This window comes from Leuciscus leuciscus (assembly GCF_965113295.1).
Source record: "Leuciscus leuciscus genome assembly, chromosome: 2".
Classification (NCBI taxonomy): Eukaryota; Metazoa; Chordata; class Actinopteri; order Cypriniformes; family Leuciscidae; genus Leuciscus; species Leuciscus leuciscus.
In genome coordinates this window covers 38,036,880-38,048,430 of record NC_138726.1, presented here as the reverse complement: position 1 = coordinate 38,048,430, position 11,551 = coordinate 38,036,880, and the positions used below count along the sequence as shown (strand labels likewise).

Here is an 11,551-nt window from a genome sequence, read left to right as displayed (position 1 = left end):
GGGGCATTTCTCTACTCCAGCAGTTCTCTAATGCACTGAGTAACAGGTGACAGACTGCTGTTGCATATCAGGTTCTCCAAAAGAAATCTGGAGCAGGTGGCTGAGGGGCAGTGCTGGGCCAATCAAGAGAGCAACAAGTTATTAGCGGCTGTTGCCTGTTGGAGGTGTGCATGGTTCCCAGGTGATGCTTTGGACGCCTCATCTGTTCAATCTCTGTCAGGTGCAACCATCTTTTCACACTTATAGCATGTGTAAGAAAAATCAAACAGAGAACGTGGAAAACCAACATATGCTGTTGCTCTGAGTGTGTGTTAGAGAGGTCTCAGTGGAGAGGAGAGCACTGTCTGGACTCCCTATAAAATGACATGGTTGTTCACTTCCAATTAGATTAAATGTAGGCTGTTTCATTAAATCACTGGATTATGAAAATAGGCATTATCAAATGGTTTTAAAATATAAAATAGTTGTTTTTTTTGCAAAAAGAATGAATTATTGACATTGATGTAGTCTACACCGTTATTGATAAAAGTAAGCATAAATAAGGAATTATGCATAATTATATGAATAAATAATGATTTTGTGATGATTAACAAGTTAAACAAAAAGTTTATATTGTGAAATGTTAATTTTGGGTACATTATTGCTATTTTCTATTATTATTATTGCTAGTCTATTTTACATCTATGTTTAACAGTTCATCTATGAACTAAAACACCAATAGCCCTCCATTAAAGGTAGGCCTATAGTTCACTAAAAAAATTATATTCTCTCATAATTTACTCACCCTCAAGTTGTTTCAGACCTGTATGAGTTACTTTCTTCTGCTGAACACAAAAAGAAGATTTTTTTGATGAATGTCAGTAGCCTAACTAAACAGCAGATGGACCCCATTGACTTAAATAGTAGGATATTTAATTTTAGTCAATGGGGCCCATCAAATGTTTGGCAACCCATATTCGTTTGTGTGTATTTTTTGGGTGAACTATACCTTCAAGCTTAACAAAGCAAGCTAAAATAGCGTCATGCAAGGTCAGAAATTCCACCAAACTGCATAAAAATGCCCCCAAAATTCAAGATATGAATGGCCCTTGTATGTGTTCTTGTATTTTGTGTTTATAACATAATATAGTTTAAGCTGCAGTCCGCAGTTTTTCCTCTTTGTCGCCATCTCTGTTCGAAATCTGCAATTGCAGTTATTCGCAGAATTATCAACTTTACGTGCGTTGTGCCTCGGCACAGTAAAGCGCGGATGAATCCAATGTTTTGAGGAGAATGTATGGCTGTCAATCACCGCGCCGGTGTGGAAAGTATCATTCGGAATCACAGATTCTACTTTTTGGAAGTATGACCAACATAAGAATTTTCGCTGGAAAATGTCGTCTGAACAAGTAAGTAACATCCACTTTTGTTCTGACCAACTAAGGGGAAAAAAGAATTGCAGTAAATCGCGCCGATTAAATCTAACGATCGCTTATCATATCACATCAAACCGTGCAAATTATACTTTATTCTCAAATTGTTAATGTTAACAACATCAGCATTGCGTGACTACATTTAATGCCCTCCCGATATTTGTCCTTGTTTTCGCATGGTCCCGGTTGCAGTCTCTTTTTTTCTCCCAAGTCCGAAGTCTTTCGCGTTTTACAACGGGTGAATCTCCAGTTGTCACTCCACCACCAACATCCTCACACGCTATATAGCCTACTAGCCGAGATTCCTTCTTTATGTTTACAGATGTGACGTAATGACGCAAAGACATGCTCGAATTTCCCGCGGAAATCCACCAGTACCACTGGAATTAAAAACATTACAAGCTTACCATTTTTAATCGAGCTAAGGCAAGCAGATAGTTTTGAACACTGGCTGGTTATGTACTTGCTCAAAAAATTATTTTGGCTATTTTTTAATCCAAAAAAGCTACGGACTTGAGCTTTAAGCAATATTACACGAGCAAGAGTGCTGTTTTCTCTAATATCAGCACGATTGCAAATGTGATTAATCTTGTAGCGGTAGTATAACAGTTCAATAAACAATAAGTTGATTATTTTGTGGCGCTGACACTGTTTATACTCGGTTATAAATATGCTTAGGCTACTTGATTCACCTGCAGTTGGGGGGAGGTGTCCGGGAAGGAAATAATTAAGGGAGGGGCTAAAGACGGAAGGGCGGAAAGAGAGGGGAGCGGGAGCGGAGGAAAGTTAGTCTAGCGTTACATCTCTTCTTGGGCGTTTTTGTTGTTTTTGGGGACAGTTAAGACACCTCCTGATACCCATATTTAGGTTGTACACGTTCAGGAAATAAACCACAGTCGTTTGGTGCTTGTAAACCGGGTGAGATGGTCCTCACTGCAGAACACGAAATCCAGGGGGAGGAGTTGGATCCAGATCCAACTCCTCCCACCTTACGTATACCTAAACCTACCCATCTCCACCCATTGATCCCTAAACCCTGCCCTAAACCTACCCATCTCCACCGCCTGATCCCTAAACCCACCCCTAAACCTACCCATCTCCACCCCTTAGATCTGGATCCAACTCCGCCCCCTGGATCTCGTGTACTGCAGTGAGGTGCTACTGGACCGGATCCTCGTCTCCTGTCTGTTTCTCTGGGAAAGTGCACGACGTCATAATATGAACTGACAATTTTTTAGACATAATATTGTCACTTTTGACTGTTTTTGCTATATTTTGACAATGAAAATAGTTCCAAACAAAGCAGAAAAGTTGCTTGATTCTATGATTCACTTATTACGACTTTCCTCCTACTACTGCCGTTTTTTTAAATTTAATATAACCTATAATCGTATTTTCCAGAACATTTATATAGCCTATTCAAAATGTTATAAGACCATTAATCTCATTAAATTATTTACGCGATTGTAATTGCAGTATTTTTATAACTGGCACAAATAGCCTGCTGAATATTATACATTACCGATATGCTTGTCTTTAATCGAGATAAAAGTAGGCTACTGCATTGTTGCCTCAAACCCAGCAGGCAAACAACGTCATAAAACGTTGATATGTCTTACGTTGTGATACGTTGATGTGCAGCTGGCTTAGGGAGGATCACAACACATACAGACACTGCACAGGTGTATCCATCTAAATTTGCATTTGGATTTCTGTAGCCTACTTGGGCTGGGTGAAAACCTGTAGTGTTGAATGCAATACCAGGTACAGGAGCTCTTGTGCATTGCTTTTAATAAGTAAAATAAATAATGTATTTGTATCATGGTGAGGTATGTTAACGTATTCACATGTTTATATAAAATGTATGTAAAATAACAAAATCTATAATAAATGATTCATCATTTGTATAAAACTATCAGGCTCACATCTGTCGGCTCCTGCAGTCCCTGTATTAAGTTGATCAAACCAGCTGTTTTTGCCATTACACATAGACACGGAAGTGGTCCTGGATCAGGAAGTCCTTCCTCATCTGAACATCTGAAGAGTATAGAAGCCCAAGAGGCGAAACTCTGTTGTGTTATGGGTAACAGTCTGTAGATGGCGCTGCGGAGGCGCGTCCGCCATTATGGACTGAAAGCTGCTGAAATCGTTAGCGGTAATAGATGGTGGTGTCTGATTAATTACTGAGATCTTATGGCACCACTTCCATTTTAGTACTGTTTATAGTTCATGTGTGCACTTGCTAGATTGCACATCTTTTTTGTACCTTTCCGCCTGTAATAGGACATTCACAGATTGTTTTTTTTCTTGCCATTGAAACGTTCACTGTGTGCACTTGCTAGATTGCACATCTTTATGCACATATATTATTTCATGAATTTCTGTTATTCATAATATAACAAGGAAAATGCATAATAGAACATAAATATTGATAGATTAAAGGTTTGCAGTAATTTTATAATTGTATCTTTGCAAAGCGTAAGTGGTAGGCTAATGAAGCCGATTCGGTGGGGGACATACCCTTACGAAAAAGTACTATAGGAATCTTATAGTATTTTGGGACAAAATATTATAGTAATCTTATAGGACTACTATAGTAATTTGGGACATACTATAGAAGTACGATACGACTACTATAGAAATACTATAGCAGCTTTAAAATATACAGAACATCACAGAAGTATGTTATGTTCTGTAACACCTCTATAATATCCTATAGTATTTCTATAGTAGTCTTATAGTACTTCTATAGTAATATTTTGTCCCAAAATACTATTTTCCTAAGGGTAATTAGGCCATGCATAACCAACACATAGACGTAACATTTTCTGTCATTTAACGTCGGTCATCCTCATTAATGTATTTTAAATTGTTTAAAATATGACTTTTAACAATTTGTTGTTAAAATGACTTTTAACAATCATATCTAAACGAATTGTTTATATATGACGGCCAGAAAAAAATAAGTTTTGTTATGTTAAGTTGGTGCCATATTTTTCGGCGTTTTCCTTCAGTTTTCAGTCCATAATGGCGGCCGCGCCGTCACGTCATGGGGGCAACTGTTGCTATGGAGCGTTCTATTGAGTTTCGCCTCTTGGGCTTCTATACTCTTTGACTATGATCTGGAGAAAATTAGCAGGAATGAATAAAAACATATGTCTAAACATAATGTCTAAATCCATCAGTCAAAAGCGTCAACAAATGATATGGCTATATAAGGGAAAATTGAAGTCTTCCACAAACGAAACAAATGCATTGAGGTTTGGCTGGTGGTGTATGTATGAAGTATGACCAGCAGATGGCGCTACTGTCACATTCACCTGCACACAGACCTCATGCTGTTGTTTTGACAGTTCCATAATATTGGTTCCAGTTGAAGAGTTGACTTCTCTGTGCGTAAGAAATGTTTTTCTGACTTAAGATTTTCCCGATTTTTCGATTTTCTCTAAACATATTTGATTGGATATTTATGGTTCACCAAAGTAACTCCTTAAACCATCCCATATGTTAATTGTTAGTAGACCTATTAATGACCATATACAATGGAAAAAAAATATATATTACAAAGTATGTGCCTCAAACTTTTATTAAGTATTCAATGTTTGAGGTTGTTTAGAAATCTATTTTTTATTCCTAAACTGTGTGAATTATAGTCAAATAAAAAGAGTGCTGTTGTTGCAACCTACTACCACTGCTAGAATGTAACATTATAGAACTTAAAATTGCGCAATGAATCAAATAATTAACATTAGTATTTTAAATGTTTTAATTATATCAAAATAAGAGAACTTTGTAAATTAGATGATGCTAGTTTTGTCATTTAACACATTACATGACTTCAAATTTAATTTGTAACTACAGACAGACATGAAATGATATATTCTCGACTCCTTTTTTCCTGTAAATGAATGATTTTACAGAGAAACCACTGTCACCTCAGGAGGGTGGTGCTGATGTGTGATAGTGATAGTGACACCTCCGTAACTCATTTCAAGTCAATTTAACAGACAGTGTGTGGCAACACTCCCTGGGATCCCCCTTTTTGCTTTTGGTTTTAATTTGTAGTTAGTAAGCTAAAGGTTCTCACACTTCTCAATCTATATTCTGCTTATTCATATTTCAGTTTCATATTGACAGATTCAACTTCAAAATACCGAAAGTACAGCACAACACAATAAAGCAAGTAATGATTCTATTAGGGGAAGGCATCTGATTTGTCTCCTCCTTTTTCTGTGAAATGAATAATGTCCATTGGAAGGCTGGTTTGCTTTGTAAGCTAAACCATACGGAACAAAAGCAGTGAGTTTCAGTCAGAACTCTGATTCACTGAAACCAGAGACAAATATGAACAGCTCCTCTCTCCATATTGACAATGACACGGCACTGGAAGACTGGTCATCTGCAGGGAGCACTGCAGCCTGTGTGATCCTAGGCGTGTGCTTCCTGGTGGGTACACCTGGGAACCTGCTGGTGGTGTGGACCATCTTGAAGTATGTGAAACAGCGCTCTCACATGGTGCTGCTCATCCTCCACCTGGCAGCCGCAGACCTTCTGGTGCTGATCACCCTGCCGCTGTGGATCTACTCGCTGGCCCGTTCCTGGGTGTTCGGAGAGGTCGCCTGCAAAGCCATGGTGTACATCATCAATGCCTGCATGTACAGCAGCGTCTTCATCATCACCATCATGAGTGTCGAGCGCTTCCTGGCTGTCAGGTACCCTTTGAAGATGCTGTATTGGCAAAATAAGACATCCCTGTTCAAAATATTGGCAGTGACCTGGATCCTGTCATTCATTTTGGGGATTCCTGTCATCTTGACTCAGTATCTAGAAGTTGATGACGATGGATTGAAACACTGCTTGTACCGGGACTACAGCTCTGTGTCTTTTGAAGTATTTTGTATTTGTTTGGAGACTCTTCTTGGCTTTATCATTCCATTTTTCACACTTGCGATCTGTTACTGTCAAGTGGCCACACAGCTCCGCAAGGTGCGCTTTAAGATAAAGCAGAAATCCATCTTCCTCATTGGTGGAGTGGTCGTGGCCTTCATTTTGTGCTGGTTACCCCACCACATCCTCAATATCATAGGGATGGTGGTTCTTCTAGTAGGACAATTAGATGAACAGTCTCCTATCCCAAATAGTGCTGTCTTCATTTCTGGAGCTCTGGCTTTTATCAGTAGCTCAGTGAACCCTGTGCTTTATGCGTTTGCTTCCAGAAACGTCCATGGAAATCTACAAAAGTCTGGGATAGTAAAGCTGTTTCAAGACTTAGCAACACAAACACCCCAAACGAAAGAAGGCATCTTACAGGATTCTGAACTGCAGAATGGAAATATCCCGGAAGAACAAACTAATGGTGAAAAGAGGGAACTAGTGGATCTCTGAGTAACGGCTAGACTCATTAGAAGTTTAGATATTTTTAATGGTCAAATTTATTTAAATGCCATAATCACCCCAATGTCATAATATTCCCATTTGTTAACAGTTTAAAAGAAATTAAACATTTATTAAAGTTGTTTTAAATGTATTGTTTTTTTTATTGATCAGAGTTGTTCAAATTCCCTTTGTGGTCAAAATTGTTTTAATGCCATAATAGTTATGTAAGACTTAATAAAGAGGTCAAAACTACTGAAAAAGTACTGTATATGGGCTTCTCTAAAAACACAACTGTTTTGGGAAACAGTCATGACTAGCTATTTGATTTCTTCAACGATGAATGGTAGTTCAGCAGCGAGTTACGTCGTTGTATGGGAAACGCAGCCCTGGATGTCATTCTCCCAGAAATGTTCTTAAGAGTTACAGTATATACATTTCACGAGTTCACACTTACATACAATTTGAGGGGGTAAAGTTTAAATGCGTATTTGGCGTGCTGTCCGGGGGAGGGCTCCGAGCTCGGAGTTCGGCCCGAACCCAGAGTACTCCCCCTGTATGTAAGTGTTTAGGACTAGAAGCGTGGAGAAGGGGTGGTGGGGGGATGCTGCAAAATTGTCAATGGATTGAGGTGAGACTGCTGAGCGTACCTCTTACCATTGATTGCTGAGTGCTCTCCACTTCTGTTAATTATCTGAACGTGCTCCTCCCGAACTTTTTCAATAAAACATAATTTTGTGTCACTCACTATACCACTGATCAGTGTTGGGAAGAGTTACTTTTAAAAGTCATGCATTACAATATTGCGTTACTCCCTAAAAACATAACTAACTAAAGTAATGTAACGTTTTTTTTTAGTTACTTTTTCTCATCTGGGCTGGGCTTGCTTGTTTGTTTTTTATGATAAAAAAGTTCTATTTTTGGCATATGTAAAGGCCCTTTCACACCTAAAGTGAAATTAATAATCCTGAAACTGAATAAAATGCAAATTCACACTTGTACAGTAGAGAGTGCAGCTTAAACAAACCTTTCAGCTGTGCTGCCATTCTGGATCGCAGAAGAATAGGACACAGGATAAGAAAGTTAAACACTCACTTAAGCACTTATAGGTACATTTAATTATTGCAGATTTGCTTAATATTCTTAGTTTGCATTTCACTGATTTGATTCATTTTGAGGAATACCTAATCATGTTGTGCAAGAGAGATGAGTAAATGCCTGCTCACATTTCGTCTAGAAGTACAATAACTGTCATGTTTACACAGCGCACACAACACCTCTGCACCTCACTCACGATTTCCCTCAACATACGGACAGAAAAGGTTTCAGTCAATAAATGGGAAAACAAAGTAACTTGCGTTAGTTATTTTAAAAAGTAACTCAGATATTTTGTTGTATATTTAAAAGTAATGCATTACTTTACCAGTTAGCCTACTTAAAAAAGTAATTGATTATACGTTGTTTGTAATGCGTTACCCCCAACACTGCCACTGATGATGTAGAGTAACATTTTAAAATACATTTTATTTCTTTTTAAATGACTTTGCATTTCAATAATTGTATCCAGGAAAAAAGAGATTCCATGAGGCACATTAATAATCTGGAGCAAATCTAGACTTGACCAAATTCTCAGAAATGCATGAGTGTGAACTGAAATTTAATCTTGAAATCCCCTATATCTGAATTCATAGATGCTCCTCCCATTCTCACACACATTTTGGTTGTCTTTTTTTTATTAGACAACCACTGTTTTTTTTTCTTCTGTGTTTGAGAGTTCTGTTTTCCTCAGTTTTCACATAAGGGAAGTGAAATTTGCTGAGGCAGACTGGTTTTCTAGCTCAGTGGTTAGACTTGTAGCAGACTCGAACGGATCCGAGAGGCAATCATGAACGCAACGGCTTATCTTCAGGGAGATGAGGAGACCGAACTGGGCTTGGTGGGGGCCTGTGTGATCCTAGGCGTGTGCTTCCTGGTGGGTACACCTGGGAACCTGCTGGTGGTGTGGACCATCTTGAAGTATGTGAAACAGCGCTCTCACACGGTACTGCTCATCCTCCACCTGGCAGCCGCAGACCTTCTGGTGCTGATCACCCTGCCGCTGTGGATCTACTCACTGGCCCGTTCCTGGGTGTTTGGAGAGGTCGCCTGCAAAACCATGGTGTACATCATCAATGCCTGCATGTACAGCAGCGTCTTCATCATCACCATCATGAGTGTGGGGCGCTTCCTGGCTGTCAGGTACCCTTTCACCTCAATCCGCTGGAGGAAACAAGCACTGAACAGGATACTTCTAGTGATATGGACAGCCTCATTTCTCCTCAGTATTCCAGTCATTGTAACTCACACTTTGGGAGAAGTTCACGGACAACAACAGTGTACTTTCAGGGAGTACAAGTCTGACATCCAAGAGGCTGTGTTGCTCATTTTAGAAACTCTTATAGGCTTCATCGTCCCCTTTTTCACTATGTTGGTCTGTTACGGCTGCCTCTTTAGTCGCATAGCGCAGATGAACTTCAAGTCCAAGCGTAAGTCGACAGTTCTCATATGCAGTGTGGTTGTGATGTTTGCGCTCTGTTGGATACCTCATCATGTGGGGAACTTCCTTTCCCTCATCTCACTTGCTCTCAAGCATTCAAACCCAAACATGGCAGAAAGTTTGGAGGACGCCTGCACCACAATGACCATTATAGCAGGAGCCCTGGTGTTCATCAGTAGCTCAATCAATCCAGTGATTTATGTGTTTGCTGCACGTACCTTCCGCAGCTCGCTCCGGGAAACTGGAATACAGAAGCTGTTCCAACATCTGTCAAGTTCAGCATCTGGTGAAGGGAATAAAGAGTTATCATTCGTGTCCAAAAGACAAAGTTCACACAGCACCAACTCACAGTGTCTCACAGACTCAAAACAGCCTGAAGATGTGGCTGTGGAATCATACATCAGTGTCTCAGATTGACCCTGTAAGAAGCTTTATATAACATTATCAAAATTAACCATTATAACTATTGTCTCTCATGAAAGAGTGCATGAAACTTTAAATGTAATTTTGTATTTCAGAATTGTATTGAAATGTAAACAAATTGAAATCATTTTTAGTCAAATATTTGCTTGTGCCTTGTTTTTTGCGTTTTAGGTATAATCTGAGACGTTTCTTAAATTGCAACTGCAGATTCTACAATGAAAACACTTTTACATTTGTGATATAACTCAAGTGCCTTTATAAGTGTCTATTTGGGATTAAATGCATTATGATTTCAACATGTTCCTTTTTCTCATTGCAACGTGTGTTTGTGCCTCTTTTAACGGTGTGAAAGAGGAAGCAGGAATTAAAAGGAACAGAGGTCAGTCTAGAAGAATACCATCTGTGCCACTGAAATGTCATTCTTTTCTATAATTCTCCTTTAATGTTAGAATTAAACATCAGTTATTTTTCAAAATCCAAACATTTACATATCTTGCATTGGCCCGCTTTTCAAATCAGAAGAAAAACTCACCAGGCTGTTTCTTCTGTGAAATCGTTACTTGACACATTTTAGTGACAGACCTTTATTGGTATTGAAAAGTATAACATTTTAATATATTGCATTTTTGAAAGGCAAAAATTGTAGCCTATCTATCTGAGGAGTGGTGATGTGAGAGATGCTCGTCTTGACCTGTGTTTCTACATTTCTCTCTCTTTTACAACACAAATATAATGACTGAAAGAATCAGCTGACCGTTGCTCAAGATGAAACCAGAGAGAGAAGGAGGGAGATGCTTGACTATCTGAGTCTAGATGGCATAGAATCTTCACTTAAGTTTGCCACGCAATGGGAAAGTGAGAGGACTGGTAGACAAACATTCTCTGTCTGGCTTTTTTTGTCCTATTAAATTACTGACACAGGCACACAAGAGCACTGAATAATAGAAACAAAACTCAGATCTCAACGCAGTTGCTTCTATATATAGAAAATGTATGTAGGAGCCAAGGATAGGTTTGAGCTCCAAAATTAGCTATTAGGCTATTTATTAATAGATTTTTCTGTGCCATTCAATAACGTAGGCTACTGTCATTACTTTTTTTTTTTGTCTTTCATTTGCTATCATTTACCAAATTTGACATTAAAACTGTTTCTTTTTCTTTTGTCCTGTTGTGATTTCTTTGTCATCCTACATAGCCGATAATTGTTTGTTTTTTCTTTAGAGAAAAGCTGAATGAATTGATTAAACACTCAAAAGTATTAGGCAAACATATTCAAGAAAAAACAGGCTATATTAAGAAGCAAATTAAAAATTTTACATTAATTGCGTTAACTAAAAATGATATATAAAATAAATAAAAAACCAACAACAACTATGTCCTAGTAGGTCTGTTGATTTACGATGTTTCTAGCATCGAATCCTTCCGGTAGATTGTAGTTGCAAGGTGCAATGAGTAAGACCCGCCCCTAAATGTCATATAAAATAAGTGAAGTGTGATTGGTGGTTCAATGTGCCAGTCAAACGTCCCCTTCATAACTGCAAAAGCGAATGCATAACCAGAATAAACTAACAAATGCAGGACAATTAATGTCGATAGTCTAAAACCTTGTCTTGTGAGATTATCAGCCTATTGATTTGTCTAGTAGTGAGAGTGGCAGAGGAGAGTATTGGCAGATTGTGTTTATGAAAGCACACTGGCCATATCTAAAATAAAACTTTTAATAATTAAAGACTTTATTTAGGCAACTGATATGGCGGGCGAGTGTTCACATCAGTTAAAATCATGAACACTCGTGTTTTAAACATAG

At 38.5% G+C, this 11,551-nt stretch overlaps 2 protein-coding genes across 2 annotated transcripts; both read left to right on the top strand.

The window, feature by feature from the left end:
- The first annotated feature begins 5,208 nt into the window (after positions 1 to 5,208).
- LOC309492268 (leukotriene B4 receptor 1) lies at positions 5,209 to 6,928 on the top strand. Its single transcript, XM_082161176.1, has one exon. The coding sequence runs from the start codon at positions 5,757 to 5,759 to the stop codon at positions 6,795 to 6,797; it is 1,041 nt and encodes a 346-aa protein (XP_082017302.1). The 5' UTR covers positions 5,209 to 5,756; the 3' UTR covers positions 6,798 to 6,928.
- A 733-nt stretch (positions 6,929 to 7,661) lies between these two features.
- On the top strand, positions 7,662 to 10,901 carry LOC309492265 (leukotriene B4 receptor 1). Its single transcript, XM_082161173.1, has one exon. It carries the CDS (start codon positions 8,671 to 8,673, stop codon positions 9,736 to 9,738), a length of 1,068 nt encoding a protein of 355 aa, XP_082017299.1. The 5' UTR covers positions 7,662 to 8,670; the 3' UTR covers positions 9,739 to 10,901.
- The last annotated feature ends 650 nt before the right edge of the window (positions 10,902 to 11,551 follow it).

What these genes read in the sequence shown, in the direction of transcription:
- LOC309492268 (XM_082161176.1), top strand. Translation starts at nt 5,757, where the DNA reads ATGAACAGCTCCTCTCTCCATATTGACAATGACACGGCACTGGAAGAC.
- LOC309492265 (XM_082161173.1), top strand. Translation starts at nt 8,671, where the DNA reads ATGAACGCAACGGCTTATCTTCAGGGAGATGAGGAGACCGAACTGGGC.